General features: G+C 41.6%; 2 protein-coding genes across 2 annotated transcripts in view; one reads left to right on the forward strand and one right to left on the reverse strand. All coding sequences in view use genetic code 11, as the record gives it.

Moving 5' to 3' along the window:
- EGR_08474 (E3 ubiquitin-protein ligase mind-bomb) overlaps positions 1–19284 on the reverse strand; it is a gene marked incomplete at both ends in the record, with an annotated part of 47949 nt that extends 28665 nt beyond the window's left edge. Inside the window, 9 exons of the mRNA XM_024497723.1 lie at positions 3732–3901; positions 12797–13162; positions 13516–13637; positions 13712–14060; positions 14522–14608; positions 16388–16995; positions 18108–18496; positions 18571–18887; positions 19195–19284. Of these exons, the coding sequence (XP_024347864.1) occupies positions 3732–3901; positions 12797–13162; positions 13516–13637; positions 13712–14060; positions 14522–14608; positions 16388–16995; positions 18108–18496; positions 18571–18887; positions 19195–19284 (2498 nt within the window). The remainder of the gene's footprint in view (positions 1–3731; positions 3902–12796; positions 13163–13515; positions 13638–13711; positions 14061–14521; positions 14609–16387; positions 16996–18107; positions 18497–18570; positions 18888–19194) is intronic.
- A 295-nt stretch (positions 19285–19579) lies between these two features.
- On the forward strand, positions 19580–20602 carry EGR_08475 (Glycine cleavage system H protein; the record flags this gene model as incomplete). Its single annotated transcript, XM_024497724.1, has 4 exons — positions 19580–19682; positions 20034–20177; positions 20211–20342; positions 20505–20602. The coding sequence occupies 4 exons, from the start codon at positions 19580–19582 to the stop codon at positions 20600–20602; spliced, it is 477 nt and encodes a 158-aa protein (XP_024347865.1).
- Between the last annotated feature and the right edge of the window lie 181 nt (positions 20603–20783).

Raw genomic sequence — 20783 nt, forward strand, 5'->3', positions numbered from 1 at the left:
TAAACCTTCGGAAAATCTAGCTGAAAGAAGTACTTTTAAGAAAAGGGGATTGTTTGTGCAAAAAAACATAAACGAAACAGGGAAGTGTTCATTCCAGATTTCTCTTAATATAAAACCGGAAAAAAACGTCCAATAGTGACGCGTACTTGATCTAGCGGATAAGGAATGGCCTTCCTGGTGTAAGAAATCTAATTCTCTCTTACCCAGCAAGTGTCTCCAATTCGGGAGTATTCAATTACTTTGATTTGGCCGGAAGCACAAAACGAAGCGTCAGCACTATTTCTCGATCCAGTGCACACGTACACAAATATGCCTTGCCTTTCTCAGCATTCCAATAACGGAACCTGCTTAAGCGTGCTTCTTAGGCCAAAGTAGTGCTTTGGTCACCTCAGCACGGTATTATTATGTTAAGTAGAAGGACAGAACGTTAACTAGCTGTTGAATACACTCATGCCTCTCTAGGATTGTATGGCTATAAAATTCCTTGCAGGAGGAGAAGGGCAGAGGCATGATGCAGATTCCCGTACTTAATTAAAGGCCTATAGGGTGAAGGAAAACAAAAAATAAGCGACAACGAATCCTTTTCATTCTCGTAATTAAATGTGGGACACAAAACGATAATTACAAAGGAGATAGTGAACGAGATTGATAACACTAGGAACTTTTAAAGATCTCACATTTTCGTTAACTACCAAATTGATAACTAACGATGTTCTCAACCCTTCAAATATCTAAGCCATGGTTCCATTAAAAGTTGAATAAACTTGGACGGGGCGAGGCAACTCGTAGGCTCAAAGAGACGGAGCTTGTGAATAAAAAGTGTTTCAAAGCAGGGCAAAGTTAGGGGATAGATTAACTGCAAAAGTGTTTCCGCTGTATCGCCTGGTATTGTCCGGCAACGACACTGTCCATATTTCACCACTTACCGGTACATCACTTAACAACGAAAATTTATGCATGATTGCCGTAAATATACACCATTGCACAATTAACGCATTATAGGGCGGAAGCCGGCACTGAAATTACTTGTGTACGAAGTGGTTCTCGACAGCATTTTTTACTTATGCCTATGCTAACAACAGATCATGAACACCTCAATGAAGTGTAACTTGAGCTGTACCTATGCTTGAATCTTCATCACCGTTAAAATTTTGATTTTACAGCCCTTACAACAAAGAAAATAAAAATTTGTGCCTTGTTGCTGCCTTAACTGGGCGTAGAGGGTAAAATAACCAAAATTAGAAGCAGAAAGAAAAAAGAACACTTAATGAATCAAAATTGAAAAGGCGAGACTCAAATTGTGCGGATTCCACAGAGCCTCAGCTTGTAGAAAATTCGTTTTAATTTTTTTATGTAAAGATGTGTGGTCTCATTAAGAGGGTGAAAGGAGTAAAGGAAGGAGGGGAGATAGAGGAAGTGGACAGGCTGTTTCATTATCGAGTGAGTGGTTCGGCTAAGTAACATCTGACAGGCGAAAGGAGAATGAGAACGATCGAAGTGTTAATTCAACACGAAGGTCGAGGGTTGTCCAGCCACTGATAAATGCACGCAATCCTGGACACGCTTTTTGTTGAAATTAGTGTTGAGGAAAGAGTAATTCTGCTTATTTTCCTAACCAACTAATTACTGAGGAAAGGGGATATCAAATACTAACCCAAAGAACCGGAACCCGGTTAAATCGACCTACAATTTTATCACCGTCTGTATGGACAGATCAAAGGCTCAGTCAGAGAGGAAGCAGCCACGAATAAAATTCAAAGGAGCTTGATTTTAAGACTCAAATTTTAGAGAGCTTTTCAATGGGCTTACTAATTTATTCAGACACGCAAACCAAAAGCTCTGATTTGGCTTGAATACGCGTAATTGAAGTTGCCTAAATGAATGTAAAGGGTGTCATTTGATGCATTAGGCAGTCTTTTGAACAAAAAATCGATCGAGTGTCCAGGAGGAGGTTAAAGTGGACAAAGAAAATGCTCAAGTTAACTCATTAGTGAAGAACGTCAATGTGGAGGTAGTGGAACAAGCACCAGGACACAAAAACGCACTAATTTACACGAAATAAGGGGACAAATGGCAATACAGAGGATCCAAATTGCACAGAAAATGAATGAATGAATGGAAAAGGAGAGAACGGGAAATCACATTAAAAGTGCGTCCTCGTAGCCTTTTTTCCCTTCACATTCGACTGCCTATGCAGCTGACAGTGTAGTAAATCTTATTACACAATGCAAGCGAGTGTGCTCTTCATCCCGATGAGAAGGAGTAGCACGCCCTATTAACGTAATTTGGGTGTTACTTTGAAATAAAGCAGCTGTGGGGAATAGAGGGATTAACCCCAGTCTCCCGCCACAAAATACGCGACGAATACGCGGATCAAGGCAGCTGAGTGGATTTGATAATAAGTGGGGTTAAAGCCTCTTTTCCTTCTGGTGGATTTCATGCTGCTTAATTGGGGGATAATTTGCACACTAGTCACCCCCAGCTTTTGGGGACCTGTACGTAGCGGATAAAGTTAGCGCTAGCGAGTGGTGCCATGAGTACTCCTTCTCATGGCGTGATTCAAAATCTGAACTATTTGAAAAGAAGGAAAACAGACCCGTAAAGGCTAATGTGTGTCATAATTTAGGAGGGTGGAATTCCTTGAAGTGTTACAATTCCTTGAAGTGTTACTTTCCCTACATCATGTTAAAATCTGTATTTCTGGAACACTCTCCTATGCAAGTCAACATATTACCAGATACATTTGGAATAATGAGAAATAAACTACACACAGTAACCATGGAAAGGTAAAAGAGCGGATGATATCGAGTTTATAAACTGCAAAACACCATATTTTTCGCTAAAAATAGACAAAGTCTACAACTTTGTGTGGGACTGATCAATACTGCCTATTTCCATGGTACACCTTTTTTGTAGCTTCATCCTCATTCGATGATCATTTTCAGTGATAAGAAGAAAAATGAATGGGACGCCTTATTTTTACCATATTCTCCGCGTTCACTGACTCGAGTAAATGCTTACACGCACAGGCCCTGCAATTTTTAGGCCTTAACAAACAGCTCATTTAAATGTCACATTCCAAATTCCAAGTAATAGGGAAGATTTTTGGGAAGTAGTGATTCTGTTGGCAAAAAAGGCGACGATACTTCAAAGTGTCAGCTCGTGGATTGCGAAATTCATTGCCAGAGAATCAGGTACAATGGGGCTTCGAAAGGAATAAATAGGCTCTCTACGCATAGAGACGAGATCCACTCGCCATTTGAAAGAGGAAAATGTAATAGTGGTTCAAATACCCCTCTTTCAACGATACCATCTCTTACAAAACTTGTGTTTTTAGAGCAATTAAAGTAGAAACTTGAAGACTTCCTTTAAAACTCGTAAACACAATTTTGGCATGAATCCACAAGGATTGTTTGAAGCAAGAAAAGGGGCTTGGGAACCATGGTAATGGCTTAGTATGGAGAGCAAGCCTATAATAGGGAAACTGTACACTAAGAGATAGGTTTAGAAAGGGGGCCCGAGTGTTCCTATTGAGATCAACAGTGGTATCGAAAAAGCGGAACTTTATGCTAAGAGGAACTTTTTCAGTGGAACAAGAGAAGCAACGAATTAAATAATAGATGTAGATATGCGCAGAGGAATACAAGCAAGCAAAACAATTCAAGGCTGCAAACACGCCTGCCTGCTTCAAAAACAGCTGAAAATGTGCTCAGGGAGGTGTGAAGACGTACCTAGGATTACCCAACATAGCGGCGTGATGGAGGCAGTTGTGTCCGAGGCTATTAGTTATCGCAAGGTCCGCCCGGTTGGCCAGAAGCAGTTCCACCATAGCAAGGTTTTCACCAGAGACTGCATCATGCAGTGGTGTGTCACCATCACAATCCTGAAGTTCGCAAATTTTCTAATTAGAAAGAGCCCATGTCCGCTTGAGCATGTATGCGTAAAGCCAATGACTGTTAGATGAAGGTAGCTGATATCTTTACTGGCATGACTGTCTAGATGGTCCAAATGATAAGGTCGCACTCAGGAGTGAAAACAAGTCTCGCAATAATGCATAAAATGCTATCAACAGTTCAGTGCATAGCAAGGTTACTTGGTTATAGAAATGATATACCTTCACATTTAATCAGCACTAAAATCCGATCTTCTTGAATAAAGCAACGGGTTGTTTCAGAAATCGGAGGAGATTAAATCTGGGTAAATTTTGTGCGCAAAACGACTACCCGGATTAGAACACAGCGACCCATTCATTTGCAGCGATTCCTGCCCGATTACCGTTAAATCTAGCGTAATAAATGTGGCTTTACAGAAACCGGACAGATGTGCAACAAATCAGAAGTATCATGTGGATTATAACCACCCATGAAGTGTTAGTTTAGAAAAAAAATGATAAAGAGCTGTTTTAGGCCACAGTGAGTGCAAACTATTTGTGAGATAAGAATAAGGACAATGCATTTGGATAAATTTTTCGGTGTCTTCAACTTCAAGAAAGTAGTATGAGGACTCTAGAAACAAGCACTAGTAACAATGAAACTTTCATAAAAATCGAGAGCAAAAGTAGCGCCTTAAACTAGTTTAAAAGAGTAATGAAGCCTGTGTGGTTTTGAACATGCCCTTTACTGTACGAAGAGATTGCTGCTTAAAGCCACCAGTATTAACAGACATTTCATATAAAAATTCCTTAAAAATATTCTTTAAAAATCGCCCTCATTCAAATGGTAAATGCATAGTCAGCATACTTAGCTCACAGCTCTCTCGAACAATTGGTTCAGCTGGGGAGTAGAAATGGCCTTTTTTCAGAACATCAGATCGTGGGTAAAAATGACTTCAACCCCAATTGAACCTCCCAAAATGATTCAAAATCAAAATAACTTGACTAAATAAGTTCGCATGCATAAGAAAAAGCGTGTTTTGCGATTTTTTCATGCATCAATTCCAGCAAGAAGGGATAGACTTCAAGATATATCTAGATCTCCATCGACCCCATTCCTTACTGACTGGGAAACATATTCTCACATACTTGAAGTATTCCTTAGACGAGGTTCGGTCATTTGGATACCAAAACAAATGCCCTGGAAATTGATGAACTGAAACCGAGTCGGAGAGTTACTATACAGACAACAAAAATACATTACTACTACTTTCCTTCTTAAGCAAAAAGCCAACGCTATACAAAAGAAGCTGGTAACTTATTCATCCGCATGAAAGTTTCACTGGCCACAGTGGGTGGATAATGTGCTCCAGCAAAGAAGGATGAATAATTCAAAAGCCGGCCGATGAAATAAAACACTTCAAGGTGATTAGTGAGAGCCACCATGATCGCCTCCATTGCATATGCAAACGCACCTTACAAATTAAAGCTTAACCACATGTATGACATTGCATTGGCGACTCCAGAATCACTGCATAACCCTTGAAGTGGGCTGGTAAAGTCGACTTTTAAAATCTAAAGCTGATCCATTGTCTAACATAACGGTGCGCCAGAAATTTCACAAAATGGCAAAACACCGAGAAAATAGGTCCAACAAGAATAAAAAGAGAGACAAAGACCCGCGGTGAATTCGCCCAAGGAGAGAACACTATGAGAAAGTAAATTACGATTGAGCGAGAAGGACAAATCGTAAGTGAAATCATTCATTTATCCACTGCCTGCATTTAAAGAAACGCAGAAGTGCGGGCCAACAGCACACTGCGATATGGGAATCCCGTAATAAACACTGCGAGAGCATGAGAACACCCGACCGTGCATTTTTATGTGGGTGCGTGTGTGTGAGTATTTTTCCTCTTACCAGGCATTAAGTCGGGATTACGGCTTCCCAAGCAGCTGAGACAATCAGCATCATCAAGACCCAAATCGGTTGGAAATTGGCTGTTGAACGTGGAGAGAGATAGTGGTTTGAGCTGAAATGGCGGCGTAAAGGTCTCACACTAAAAAGACTTCGTAATCGAAAAACGGATGGACTTTTTTCAAAAGAGTATGACTATAAAACAAAAAAAAACGTAAAAAAATGGTGGAAGAGAGGAAAAATGAGTAAGTATATCATTTTTAGAAGGGAGCAGTTTTGAAACACCCGCTAGACCTCCTAAAGCTGTACTTATAGATAATTAGCGTTGATATTTTTTACAGGGATGAAGCTACTTTTGCAGAAACATTGTAAGGTCGAAAGTATGGACATTCCAACGACAACAAAAATCATTACTATGTTTGTTCACAATAGTAGTGAGAAAAGGAAATAGTCTTTTTGAATTTCCGCTAAATAAACCAGAGATAAACATCAGTCGCTTGGAAACTGCACCATTGTCTCCTTCCTCCGGTCATTACAGATATCAAAGAGCCTAAATTAAAATTTCTCTGAATACGGCCTCATTTATCGTCTGGTTCACGGACTAAATTTGGACTAGTTGCCAATGTAGCGTTTTGGAACCTTTCAACTCGGTGAGTAAAAGCGTACGCTTACTGCGTCTACTTTTGATCTAAAATTGACGTTGGGTGCGTGAATAAGCTACCAGGATTTTTGCATTATGCAACACTGCAGTCACCGTGTTGTGCAAGCATCAAGCGACCTTCCCACTTTGAAATAGCAGATAACAGAAAGCTGTTATGAACGTCCAACCCAGCTACACAACTTATCCATGAGAATGAACGTGGCAGTTTAAGCACCTATTTGATTCACAAACATTCTCCAATTATACGTATAAGGTCTTCTTCGGGAAAGGTGCAGCTCCCCAACTGATGTGTTTAAGTTAGATCAGATACAGGTCCTTGCTGTAGTCCATTTGAAGCACGAAGATGCTAGCTCATGATACACGAAAAAAGTAAACCTGAATAAGTGTCACTTTCAATGCAAAAGATCGAGCCCGATAGCCCCTTCAATGCCCTAAATTTGACAGAAACGGAAGCTATGACACAGTCCTATTTCTGATAATATTTTTGTAAAAGAACACGCCAGACTAGTTGGTTATTGTTGAGCCAGGTTTCCCGAATGATAAAGCATAACTCCTACCTTCAAGCTAAGTAATTGTATGCATTACTAAGGAGCAAAATAAAAGGCGTAAAATATTTAAAGCGTGGAGAACTGACATAGTAACTCAATCATGCGTTGAAAACCACTTGAAATCAGTTGAGTGCGCTATACTTCTCCACATAAGTATTTCATCCGTTACGGAAGTGTTTCAACATGGAAATGACGGTAGCAGTATCTCTGTAAAAACCAAGAACCGTCTTCAGACTATTAGGTGCACCATCGCTTTTGCGACCCGCAGTCCTGAAAGAAGGGGTAGGAAACCCAATTCTCAATGCACGATTTGCGACACCGGTGCATTTTAAAAGTGGAGAGATCATGCAATTGGAAGATAAATTCTAAGGAAATTGAAGTACCTACCGCAAAGAATATGAATGGAGCTTGCCATCTTGTCATTTGCAGCCTTAAAAACGTTTCCACAGTTTTAAAGGTAACAATGTACCATAATTTCCCCATAAAATGCGTTTACTTAAATGGAAATGAATTTGCAAGAACCAAGGAGGCGCGGCTAATATGATCAAATAGGGTGTGACAATTGCTAATTGAGAGCTATCCAGAGGCAATTAGGCTACGTAGTTTGTAAACGGATTCCTGGAAAAGTGGCTGTAACTTTGAGAAGCAAATTGTATAAATTTGTGAGTAAAGTCCTTCAGAGAGGAAGGGAAAAGCAACAAAAATTAAGCCACCCAAAAGCCCGACAAGCCAATCTGCTTATCCACTAATGCGGTAAATCGAGCCTGTCATTTGGGTGTGTGTGTGTGTGTGTGTGGCTCTAGGGAGAAGAGGAGGGGGTAATTAAAGAGCGAATTGAATTTACGACGGAAACTGACCGGTAATTTAATTCTTTCCTGGAGCATTTAACGGCCCCATAACTCCACTTGACTCCATTTTTTGGCATTTATCGGGCAAAAAAAAACCACAATATGAATTACTCAATGATCGTAGTCGGAGCCCTAGATCTAAAACTCGGATTCATTTGAAACCTATGATCTTAAGCCTGCCTTTAAGTTGAATTGGAAATAAAGTCTCAAATGCCGAAAAGAATACGCAGAATTCATTACATTTCTATTGAATATGAACGAATTTGCCCACCGGTCGGTCAATGTTAAGCATTCGGATAAAAGGCAACAAACTCCACTTTGCACTAGCTTTTTTAGAGCAATAAACATAATAAAACAAGTTTAAATTTCTTTTCAAAAAACGACGGCATGGCGGCTTTTAAAGAAGTTTAATAAAACAACCAATAACACAGAGCTGTCTCGTAGACATTTTAAGACTAATGGCCGACAAAAAGTACACCTTGGTGTTTTATCAATCAATATGGAAACAAAAAAGGCAAAATCTGTCTAAGTTGCTAAGGCTTTTTCTTCAGACTAGGTAGGGATACAATTAACCGCCCGCTTGTTTGGGTCACGGACCCTGTGAGAACGATAGACTAAGGACAAGCGTGGGGATAAGGCTTGATTACATTTCCGACGAGCCTTTAGGTGAAAGCTACCACAAAATGAAGTGTTTTGACTACTTGTGATAGTTTGCTCAATGTTACTTTAAGCTGTTAATAGACGTTCTTTGACTGAGTCCGGAAGCTGCCACTCTTTGAGTATCCACAGGGAACCTCATTTTTGGTTACAGCTATGGCAGTTATCCTTTCCCTCTGAGATGAGGATAGGAGATATCACACCCCGATAATTTCCTGGAATGATACAGTCCTCACAAAACTTTTTTGAGAAAGATGCACTGGAGCATCGAATATTACCGTAATTTTTTTTTAAATACAAAAACAGGATAGCCTACTGTATGATTAGAATGGGGTTACAAGAAAAGAGACGTGTAGCCTCCCTCCACAATAAGCAAATTGTCGTTTGGAGAATAACAACAATCACCCAATTTCCAAATTCCAAGACATTATCAAAACTACGCATCATGAAAGAACAAAAGTCCTTCACGGCAAGCCAACATATGGTGATTTAGCACAAAAAGATATTTGCTTTAATTGTAAATGTGACTACACAGACTGATGTCACCTGCACGGCTAGATAGTTAGATCTTCAGTATGTTTAAAATAAAGCTAATCTTCGACTCCCATGCCGGCTAATGCCTTTAAAGCAAACTTGGGCGCTCATCAGGGGTAAAATAGGTTCAATTAAGGCGTCTATATTTAATTTTTTTCAATCAAAATAAGAAGCTTACTAAAATTAGACGCGACCATTAAATGCTAATGCACCTGCCTGTATCTGGGTGGAAAGTCACCGCTAAACCCGTTGTTTACCATTTATAAGGTCCATTTCAAACCGCTACCAGAATATATTCCGCGTCTATCGGATAAAGCGATAACACAAGGCAGGGAAGATACTCATTTAGGGAGAACCCAGATGGTCAAATTGGTTATTCACCCAAGAGAGTGGCAAATTTGTAAGGAAGAGTAAAATTCCGATTATGCAGGAGAAGGAACCCTATTAAAACGTTACAGGCATGCCGTTGAATACGTACCTGCATATGTATCTCTAAATCGGATGCTCAGAGGACAAAAATGGCTATACTAGAGAGCTAAAAGTCTGAAGCATTCAGTCAATCTTCTGGTCAACACAATTACCAATATGTTACGTGACTGCATCCCAATCAAAGGGTACAGTGAGGTGCTGAGATAGGAAGAAACAAATGTCAAAACAAGCACGGCTACATAGATAGACCTAAAATGCTAAATTTTTCGATAATTTCACCTTTGCACATTTTTTTTGATTACCCTCAGAAATGCTTCTACAGTTCATTTATAGTGTTTTTGATAGAGTGGACTGTTGTTACAACTTGAGGCGTGCTCGTGTCACACAGTGCAGTGCGACCTTAAGTGACTAGGAAAGTACAAAGGGGAACACGCAAACCAGCCAACGCAAGTGGTCAGGAGGTGTCATGCCTTAAAATGACTTCATTCTTCCACTGCACACTTCCACCCAGCCACACTATTCCAGTGCTCGCGCAGGTAGCGCCCAGAGATACATCAGTGCCTCACTTTGAAATATAACAAATATTGTTAGATGTCATTTAACCGCCGAAACACCAATTGACCACAGATAACAGATATTGACAGAGGCACTTTATAATATCCATCAGACCAACAAAAGCGTTCCGTTAAAAGAAACTAGTTGCAAGATTGATGTTCGAGAAAGGTTTGAAAAACGCACCAATATTTGAAGAACATATTTTACTGCGATCATCGGTAGATGAGACTACGAAATTCGTCGTTGAGACAGCAAACTGCGCGCGCCTCTCAACGCGACTCACCAGACAGGGAGTGAAAACCACGGCTAGTGTTACCTCAAAAAAGGGAAGTAAGTCGGAAACAGAATAGGGCGCATAGACTCCCGTCTTTCGGGCATGGTGATGCTAACTCATGTTTATCCTCTCCACGCAGTCATTCTGGGGGGTAATGTTAGGAGATGCATCGTGTTTTTGATAGAACTGAATCGCTTTTTTAAAATTCTGTATCCGCAAGTGCAATTTCAGGCAAAAGGGGCATGGAGAACACGGGAATCGGACGTTCGATTCATGTTGATTATGATTTTGGCTAGTTCACACAATACACTAAAGTTCATTAACCTCGGAGACATTCTTACACTTGACGTTTTGTGATAATAGTAGCGAAAGGATACTTTGTAGTCACTGTGACTTACTCTTGTAAGGGAAAAGAAAAGGAGATGAGGTAATACGTATGATGATCGTTCACTACATCGAACGCTAAAGTAAACACAATGACAGTAAAAAAAAATCCAAAGTCATTATTTGGAGTGATTTATCAGTAGGATTTTACTTATTCTAAAAACGCTAATTAGGGAGAAGTAGTCATACTTTTGTTTGTGCAGACAATGCCAAAGGTTAACGCCCAGGGAGTTACGGAGATCAGTATAAATCCGTCCTTCAACCGGAAGCTAAATCCTAAGGGCAAAAGGGGTTTTGTACGTGTAGGCTAAGACCGGACATAGCCAGCACAAAGCCATAATAACGAAACGCTTCTGGTAAGACGCTTTTAAAACTCCAAAGCATTACAATGGTAAGCAACATACTCTACTTAACACATTTCAGTAGAACGTTGAGGCCCATGATAGAAAATATCGAGTTTGGTGGTTGACTGCTTATTTTGGAATTGGGAAGGGTAAGACGCAAAAAAAAAACAATCTGGAATTCTCGAAAATGCATGGATAAATGCAGTAAATGCATACATTCAATAAATCTGTGGGTTTTACAGATAAGCAAGTAAAAGTGATCAAAAGCAGCCTTCATTACACGGTCACTAGCGTCGTAAAATAACGTAATACGAGAGACAAGAATCAAACGCACGCACTCAAAAGTGGTTCTTTAACAAATGCGATTTGAAATGTACCATGAGATAATAAATTATCACGTCATTATAAGAGCTAAATTTGTCAAATGCACACTCAATTAAAAGTTCTATTTGTGAAAAAACGTTTACAGTAAGCATTAAAATCCGGCAATAGAGCCACACATAAATCCTATTCCGAAAGTGTACTCTGCCTGAAATAATGCTGTCTAGCCAATTCATACCTTAGGCCTGCTGGGAAGGCCAGGCCATCAGATGGCATTAACGGATGGAGAAAAATCGCACTTTCAGCTTCCTCAAAGTTTAACTTTTTACTTGCCAAAAAGATTGCAAAAATGGAAAAAGTAGGTAAAATCATTGTTGAATAAATAATTATGCTATTTTTTAATGTAAGGTAGCCTAGGCTCTGGACAAAGGGGCCACCGAAATTGAGGCATGCCCTGTGTTTGAATTAAAAATGCCAAACACTATGAAGGATTGCCGGTGCATTTCGATTCATCCATTTGTGCACACATGCAAACTCGGTAAAATTAGCCTGAAGACAACTCCAACTACTTTAATATCCAATGATTTGGAAGAAAGAACCAACAGGTCCATTTGAAAATAGCTCAGAGCGCTGAAAAAGTTTTTTTACTTACCGTTACACACTCTTCATACGATAGACAACGGGGAAAAAAGGGAAATTAGATAATTCGACGTAATTACATCCGCACATTCTTCGTTTTGAAGTCCTAAAATGCCACTTCGGAACCACCTTTACAAGTTTTGATGGCAGAGATGAAACCCTTTGTTACATGGTAACAGTGATGTCATGAGTGAAAAATTAGCACAAAAATAAGACCGATCTTCGCCAGGCCAGATTCATGCAAATTATCCCTATGGTCACCAAGGCTTGTCAGGTTATTCTTTTGAAAGGAGTAAAGACTACTGCTTCCTCAAATTGTGCATTTAAAAATGGTAATTTATAAAGCGTTTTGCTTTAAAACAAGGAGAAAAAAATACACAATAGCATTGTAAGCGTCAGTATCTACATCAAGGTGATAAACAGTTGGTGTCCTCCTGAGCAACGGTGCCACCTGCTTTCACTATATTTATAAAGTAGGATAATAACTCTCGCCAGTCCTTTACAAAACACAAGCGAGAGTTTGTAACTTCATTGTGCTTATCTATCTGTACACGCACATTGTTCAATGGTTTGTCTTCCACTACATACCCTTCTCAAATTTAAATATCAACAAATGGGGACTTCTTTGAGTTTATCATCTACTAATCACCCAACATTGAGAATTCCCGTCGTGCTGGTGACAAGGTGAACGCATAATGCTTACGTAGACCGTGAGGAGCATTAACTCCCTCAATTGAAGGGAACAAACTCATATGGTATATAGAGTTGCGATCACAATGGTTCTCATTTGCCTCAGCCCATCCCAAAGAAACACACCTGAAGGCTAGGGATAGCATTGAACTCCTCCAGCAGCGACCTGACACACTCCAGATGTCTACCGACAGTGGCAAGATGGAGTGGTGTTTGACGAAGCGCGTTACGTGCGTTCACGTCCGGTGGTAGCGAAACCTCGGTGCTCGAGGTGAAGGGATGAGGCTCGCGCTCTATTAGACTTAGAGTAGCCGCGATGCGACGCAGCACGGGCAGCGCACCGCCCTGAGCCGCTGCATGCAGCGCCTGATTACCGTCGGCATCGCGCTCCCGACAGTCTGCACCATGCTGCAACAACACATCCACGCAGTTCAGGTGACCCGACTGGCAGGCCACGTGGAGGGCGGTGGCCCCCGCATAGTGCGTGTTTATCTACACAGGGGAGGAGGGAAGAGAAAGGAAGAAAACTTGCAAACAAATACCTCAAAATGGTTCTGCCTTAAATTAGCTATTCAAGGTCTGGAGCGAATTGATTGAGACAAGGGCAGATAATGGTAAGTTTATAAGGACCGACGAAGTTTGAACAGAGGCATATCCTCATACCTACCAGAAAGTTAAGATGGGATCGCATCAACTAAGAATTTGATCGAATCACCTTGTTTTTAGAAATAAAAGACCATACAAAGTGGATAGATAAAAGTGTTGGAAGAACAAAAAGTGTCACTGAATAATGTAGGCATGACCAACAATGAGAGCGATAAAGTTCATAAGAGTCAAATACGTACGTCAATGTCACGGTGCTTGATGAGCCAAGTAATCTTTTTGACATTACCCTCAGCGGCTGCAAACATGAGCTCTTCCGCTACTTGTTTGCTCGACTGCTTCAACAGACTGCGTGGCATAGACTCTTAAGCCGAATAAAGGAGAATTAACTACCTCCTGAAAAATAAATAAGTAACGGTACTGGCGTAGGTAAATCACCATGAGTTTCCTGCGATTGTGATTGGGATGGCTGTGACGTCTCAGGCGGTTGTTGACCATCCACGAGACCAGTTTCCCCAACGGTAACGGCAGACGTGGAAGTGGAGGCAGAGGCAGCAGCAGCTGCACGAGCGTAGGAATCGCGACGTCGCATGCGTGTGATGAGATTGGAATTGGCAGAGACGTGACGAGAGGGCAGTCGTTCTTCGCTTCGTCCCTGCCACTGCTGCTGACAAGTGGCGGTAGCAGAGCTGGTGAGAGTGAAACGCTGTCCTGTCTGGGGGATAAGGAGAACAACCGATCCTGTCGCGTCGTCCACGCGCTCAACCACGCTGGGGAGTGAGAGGTACTACAGGGAAAAGGATAGGCAGCAAAGACAAAAAAATAGAACAGCATGGCGTTTCACATGATGCAGCATAAAATAGGACAAACCAAGTTAGCACCGTAGCAAAACTATGTTTTCAATGGTACATTTAGCCACGCGACATCTCTAGCCTCCATCTTGGTGGCACGATATTCTGGTTACAATATTTTCGCTTACAGCCAATCTGCCCCTCTGCGTATCTACAGAGAGGGTTCCACCTCTAAGAAGGACTTCCAACCTGCAACAACCCTAATTTTATTTGATGAGTTTCAAACTGAAACGTCACGGAAGGTAAACCTGTGCTGTGGATGGCCTAACCTGTGGGTTATAGAGGTCACGTCCGCTTTTGGCATTCACCCTGGTCTCGATTTCTGTGACAGGGCAATTAAAAGTTAAAACAACACTAAATTTGAACGGTCTGAAAAGTCCATTATGAACCTGCCTACGGTGTAGTTATGGTGTGTGAGCAAAGCAGAGATAGTCATGCCACGCTCCGCGTGGAGGAATGGAGTTCGGTTAGACGGCTCAACAGCCTAGAAAAAAACAAAAAGGTGGCAAGAGGAATAAATATTAAACACAAGGTTTGCGAAGCTATTTTATGTATTTTGCCAAGCAACTCGCCTTTTAGGCAAGTTCTTAGGAGTTGCGACAAGCATATGAAATACACTTGCTGTACCGCAACACCAATGAAGTCCTACAATGTAGCCCATAAAGAAAGCATAACTCTCATTCCATCAGAATCGGCGACCTGGGGTACGAGATTCATGCGTTAAGTTCTCGCCACATGAACTTTGTACATGGTTCATGCATGTTTTTCAAGGCACCGATTACATTGTGATGGCCGACGCAGAAAAGTGACAACGCAGAGGATTAATTGTACAATTACCAACGTGGGCACTTCGGTATCCACAGATTTCGACCACCATTTTCAAGGCATGGCATTCCGTAGTCGCAATTTTCGTTATTACCTTACATACCTTTCCGTTCAATTTAATAAAATTAAGTCCAGACGCGTACAACTTATTAACTAGGAGGAATACGAGCGCCACAGACCAGAAAATGAGCTAAAACACACACTTAAATTTGTGTTTGGCCAATAGGTACAGCTACTTAAAGGTGACATTTTTTGAAGCATAATTTTATAAAAAACTCTTGGTGTTTTAAAAGAGGACACTTAGCTGTGAGACCTCGGGAATAGGGAGTAATAGGGATATCACTGGTTGGAGAAGTGAGCATAACAATTATGCGACTTTTTGAATGTCTATGATTAAAAATTGTGGAGACAATAACAAATGATTTGAAACAAGCCTTGATGCGAAATTGAGGATTATAGTCTGAGATATGGAAGAATCAGGGCTAAATGCTAACTGCCAGACGAACTACCGAAGACACACATTCACATGACAAAAATGAGTATTTTTGTGCGATAGTAGGATGCTTCGAGAGAGTGGACATTACCTATTTATAACCTAATGAAAAAGAGTTCAGTAAAAGTGGCTCTAATAAGATTACTCCCAGAAGTTGAAGTTGCTATCGCTAAAGCTTACCCACAAATATTGAAAACGGCAACACTGATGCTGGTATGGGAAAACGCGTGGAAGAAGGCGAAAAAAATACCGATGCGTAAACAATTTCTTTAAAAGTTGAGGCAGAAAACCAAACTGTTCCAAAGACGGGGTTTACAGAAGATACCATTCTTTTCCACACATTGCTATGCTTTTACTTACTTTGGAAGCACAATTCATGTAAGTTTGAGTCATGCCCCGCTATTCGCTTTTAACACATCGGAACATCGAAAAGGTAAGGAACGAGACGGAGTTCTGCATGTATTAGTAAGTGTTACCATGCTAAGAAAGCAACAAACTCTTTTGCTATCAACTTCATTCAGAGGGTGACACCGATTAACTACAAAATCACAAGAAAGCATAGTTAATGTGAAAAGTTGTTTAATTGAGTTGAATTAATGTTATAAGTGACAAGAACAATGAATCCAGTAGAAGTTGTTATAGAGCATAGAAAAAAGGAAAAATAGGTAGGTGTTCTAAGAGGTGAAGCCACTGAAAGTACTCTGAACTGTGGCATCTAAATAAATCCAGAGGAAATATGTAAATTATGCTGAAAATGCGGAATATATGAATGGTCAGTAGTAAATGAGACTAAACGGCAATAAAATTTAAACTCGTTTAAATCGGAAACGAGACAAGATTTACTAAACACATCTTTCTCAGTAGTATACCATTTACAAAACTATAAATAGCTTAAATGTAGGTATACTTTAACAACAATCGCAACCAAGAACTTCTTTAACGAACTTCCGAGCCAGAAGAAGTTGCCGCAGCCACCGCGTTTTCATTCACCATCGATCGTAGGCGCAGTTGAATAACAGCTCCAGGTCGCAAACGAAGCGTAGTCGATCGACAAGGCCCCGGTAGCACCGTCTGCCTGCTCCTACTGGCAGGTGAGGGACGAGACGAGGCGGCGAGTGGCGAACTGCTTCCTAGAGTAACCGCGCTGCCATCCTCAGAGGGAGCGGAGCCACTACCGCCACCAGCACAGAAGAGGTCTGCCAGAAGCGTCCGCGACGACCCAGCTCCACCGCCAGCACCACCCCTGGGGCGCTGAGTAGGTACTGAACTGGGTCGAGCCCCACTTTCCGCGTCAGTTAGAGGAATTCTGTCTCCCGGATCGATGACCACTGACTCCTCATAGACCTCGGCAACCCCCGTCGAAGATGAGGCTGCAATTTGACTACGAGTGCGCGGAGCCGCCGTCCAGACGATGTTTTCGATCGGTTGGGACGGTGGTGGCTGCAGCTGCGAGGGTATAGCAATAACGGAAGTGGAAGAATCGGTTTCCAATTGAGAAGGGAGATCTCGAAGGTCGCCGAGAAGAGGAAGATGCTCAGCGTAGTATGAACCTCCTAGAAACAAAACACGCACCCGTGCCTTACATAAACAGTTTGCAAGTTAGAATTGACAAGCTAATTAGCGCTGTCGCCAATCAATTTGTTTGGAAAACAGAAAAGTTTAAGTAGCATAAATAAAGGGAGTGGTTTCACGATAAGGATGTCAACTTGGTCTAAAATTGGTCTGGTAAGTGGGATAGCAGATGCGTGCGATTATAATTCATTAAAGGGAGAAAAAAGATGTGTAACAATGGGAAGCCTTGCAATGGCACAGCTAACATGTAAAACGTACCCCGAGGATTTTGTTATCTGAAACTATAAGAAGAGTAGCAACGAGAATTAAATGGAAAGGACTAAATAGGTAAGCGAAAGCAAGAGATCATTAATGACAGCCAAGATCCGAAAATTTGAAGTAGTTAACCATAGAATTACAATTGCTGCAAGTACAAGGTAGTAAAAGCACATTAAGGATTTACAATTTAATCGGAGATAACACTCAACTAAGGTCAAACAAAACAACATTAAGGGATCCGATAGGCCTATCTATGTAAAGTACCACGAGGACAGAAGTCGATTGTAATTACGCCCAACCAAGTTTGTTCACGCATAAGCAGTCACTACTACACGCCTCAAGTTCAAGGCCCATAGCCAATAAAATGTAGGGTGCAGAATATCAATTGCTTACCTCATCTACCCAATAGAGATGGCAGCACAATGGAAGGAAATTATGAGTTAGAGGGGCGTGTAAATGATCGTTTAGTAGCTATATTTTACTAGTAATTTGGAATAATAAGACACCGCCCCTACTGGAGAAAGTTCTACTAGGAGTGAGAAAAAAGAGATTTAAAACTTCATACATTAACTTGAACAATTTGTACAAAACGATCATCAATTTGGACTTCAAGCTCTAGGTCTATCGTTACCCAAACGCTGACTAGGGAATATCATTCCTTGAACTTATACAGACAACATGGAAAGGCTATTAAATGAGGATGAAGCTATAAATAAAACATAAATATCGAAGGGATAGGATGAGCAACAACCCGAAAAGTAGCCCGGAATTGATAGAAGAAGGCATGTATTGAACAATTCACATAGAGGAGCATAATAAATTTAAGTAATCAAACCTTTGGCGGGTCGAACAGCCTTGAGATCGACCATTCCCATGTAGCCAACACGGTAAACATTGTAGGCACCAGAGTCCCAAGCGACGGAGACAGCAGATTTGGGTGCCCACTGGAACCAGTCGCGTCGATCGATAATTCGACCCTGGCAGGGAGTGGCACTCTCACAGGTGGCCAGCGGTGAGGCGGCAGAAGCACCAGGGGAGGTCTGCGGCACCAGAGCGTTAGTCAGAGCGGTGCCCACGTTACCCGCAGTAGAAGCAGAAGCGGGTATCACAGTGGCACAGTCCTGAGTGCCCCAGCGCCAATCGAAACCGCGTACCACGCGGGCTCGTGGAAAAAGACCAACCGCATCGGTCTTTTGGGCTTTTGAGCGGCGTCCCACTGCGACTCTATAAAATTAGGTGTCAACGAGTTTAAAGTGTGCACAAGCACTGGCAAAATGACTAGAAGGGAAATAACTTACCGAACACCGTGCGGTGTAGTAATTCTGAGAAAGGGATGACTGAGGCAGTGTTTATCACCATGGTAGCAGGAAGAGCAGAGGTCGACATTGAGACAGAGCATACATTTCCAGCGTATGCCATATATTGGGGATTCGTTGCAGCTCTCACAAATCGTGTCCAAGTGACGCCTACCCGTGGGTGAGCTGTCCAGCACGCGCAAATCGAAACCGAGGGCACCGCAACGGTAGTTGGCTACTATGCCAGAGTCCCATAACACAACGGCCTCCCCGCGGGCTTCGAAACGACGAAGAGAACCAACATGACCATTACCGCCATCCTAAAAAAATTTCATTTTATCTGGATGATAACACAGCCGATGACGCCGGTGGAAAACATTTTAGGAAGCTTTGTACATTCTAAAATCTCCTGAAACATAGTTTTGACGGGTAAATAGCATTTGTTTAGGCGAGTCAGTTGGTGCATCGTGTTAAAAGACAAAAAAAACAAACGAAATTCGGTGAAGACAGTTCAAAAGTAAGACCGCAAGCTAAACCCCAAAATACTTCTACAACCAAATCGCCAAATTCAAAGAGTGTAAAATAATAGTGCTACAGTAGTGCTTAAATGGGTAGTAAATGCTTTACTTGATTTCCCCACTTCCAGTCTGGTCCACGAACGACCCTACAACCGATCCCAGAGGCACAAAGAGATAGATCGTTGTAACGAGAATTCATTGTCGACACCAACTTGAACAAGACCCACACACCACTCCAACAGCCAATTCGGACGAAGAGAAAGCCCAACTTCAAGGACAAGGTCGTAGTTATAAGTTCATTAAAGAAATCCGAAATCTTCAAACGATGCTATTTAATAAAACCAACACCCAATCGCTTTAGAGAACAAATGACTTTGCACAAGGATTTGAACGTTACGGTTTGTAATGCTTTTGATTCCTTTATTACCATTTTATTGGTTTACGGCCATTATCGGACGCATAAAGCCCAAACGTTCAGTTTGGTGTTCGTGTCAATGGTGTTTGTGGGCTTCTTACCTCGTTTGGCATGGATTCGTCAAGTCCCACTGCTACTCCGCACAAAAACTCTGTCTACTCTTCAAGCAAGATCCCTAAGCAGTATGTAAACAAACTTCAAATGTTGGATTCCTTATAAATGTCATAGGTGGTTATTTCAGCTTATCCTTTTGCCTTTAAAAATTAAGCATCATTCCTTAGTTGGTTCTAAGCGTGTTTGTTTTCGGTCTGTGCTGCACCTCCCTGCTAGAGCGTGAAATCTCAGTTTCTACGTCTACAGGTTTTAGAAATGGTCCACTGACATCTAGATTCATGCATGAGTACTTGCAGCCCTTCAGCCCATCTGTTGCCTTCAAAACGTGTATTTGGCCGCCGCTCAAATCTTATACGGTGCCGTGCCGTCAATTGATCGCCATTACGCACTGCGAATGTATAGTTTTATCCTTCATTTAGGTTTAAGATACGCAAAGACACATGAATGGATCCGTCCAGATAGTGGTACATACACTGTCGGCTTGTCCAAGTTTGCCACTGATACCATTGGTGATGTAGTCTTCGTCGACCTCCCCGATCCCGGAACCAAACTGCGAAAAGGTGGTAAGTGAGTCTTTCAGTCGCTGCTTATCTTAGAAACCTTCGGTAATGCCGAATCTAGCAAAGCTACCTCGGAACTTTTTGCACCGATCAGCGGGACTGTCGAGGAAATAAATGAAGCTATCAGAGACAAACCATCCCTCCTAAACAAATCACCTGAAAAGGATGGTAGGTCACATTGGGCAAACCGTTTGGTTGAATTTTCGGAGCCTTATCCCAAGTATACCCACAAAACGCAGCAATCTACGCGTACACAGCGTGTCTAGAGAGGAACTGATAGCCAGTGCCTACCTTTCACCTATCACACAACTGGTAATTTGGCAATTTCAGGTTGGCTTCTGAAGGTGAAACCCGATTCCTCTGATGAGTTGGACGATCTAATGACAGAAGAGGAGTACAGAGAGTTTCTACGCTCCGATGATTGCTAATCCATGGGCTGTAAATTTCAACAATTTTTCTAATATAGCGCATAAGCTCACGTAGAATCATGGTTTCTCTTCCCACCCCGAGCCACAATTAATACACTTGAGCGGTCAAAGAAAAAGCCTTTACCGCATTTAGTGGGTCAGGTTTTATTACGCAGTAGAGGAATCAAGAGTATAAAAGCAT

Source organism: Echinococcus granulosus (assembly GCF_000524195.1).
Source record: "Echinococcus granulosus chromosome Unknown EG_S00107, whole genome shotgun sequence".
NCBI classification, from domain to species: domain Eukaryota; kingdom Metazoa; phylum Platyhelminthes; class Cestoda; order Cyclophyllidea; family Taeniidae; genus Echinococcus; species Echinococcus granulosus.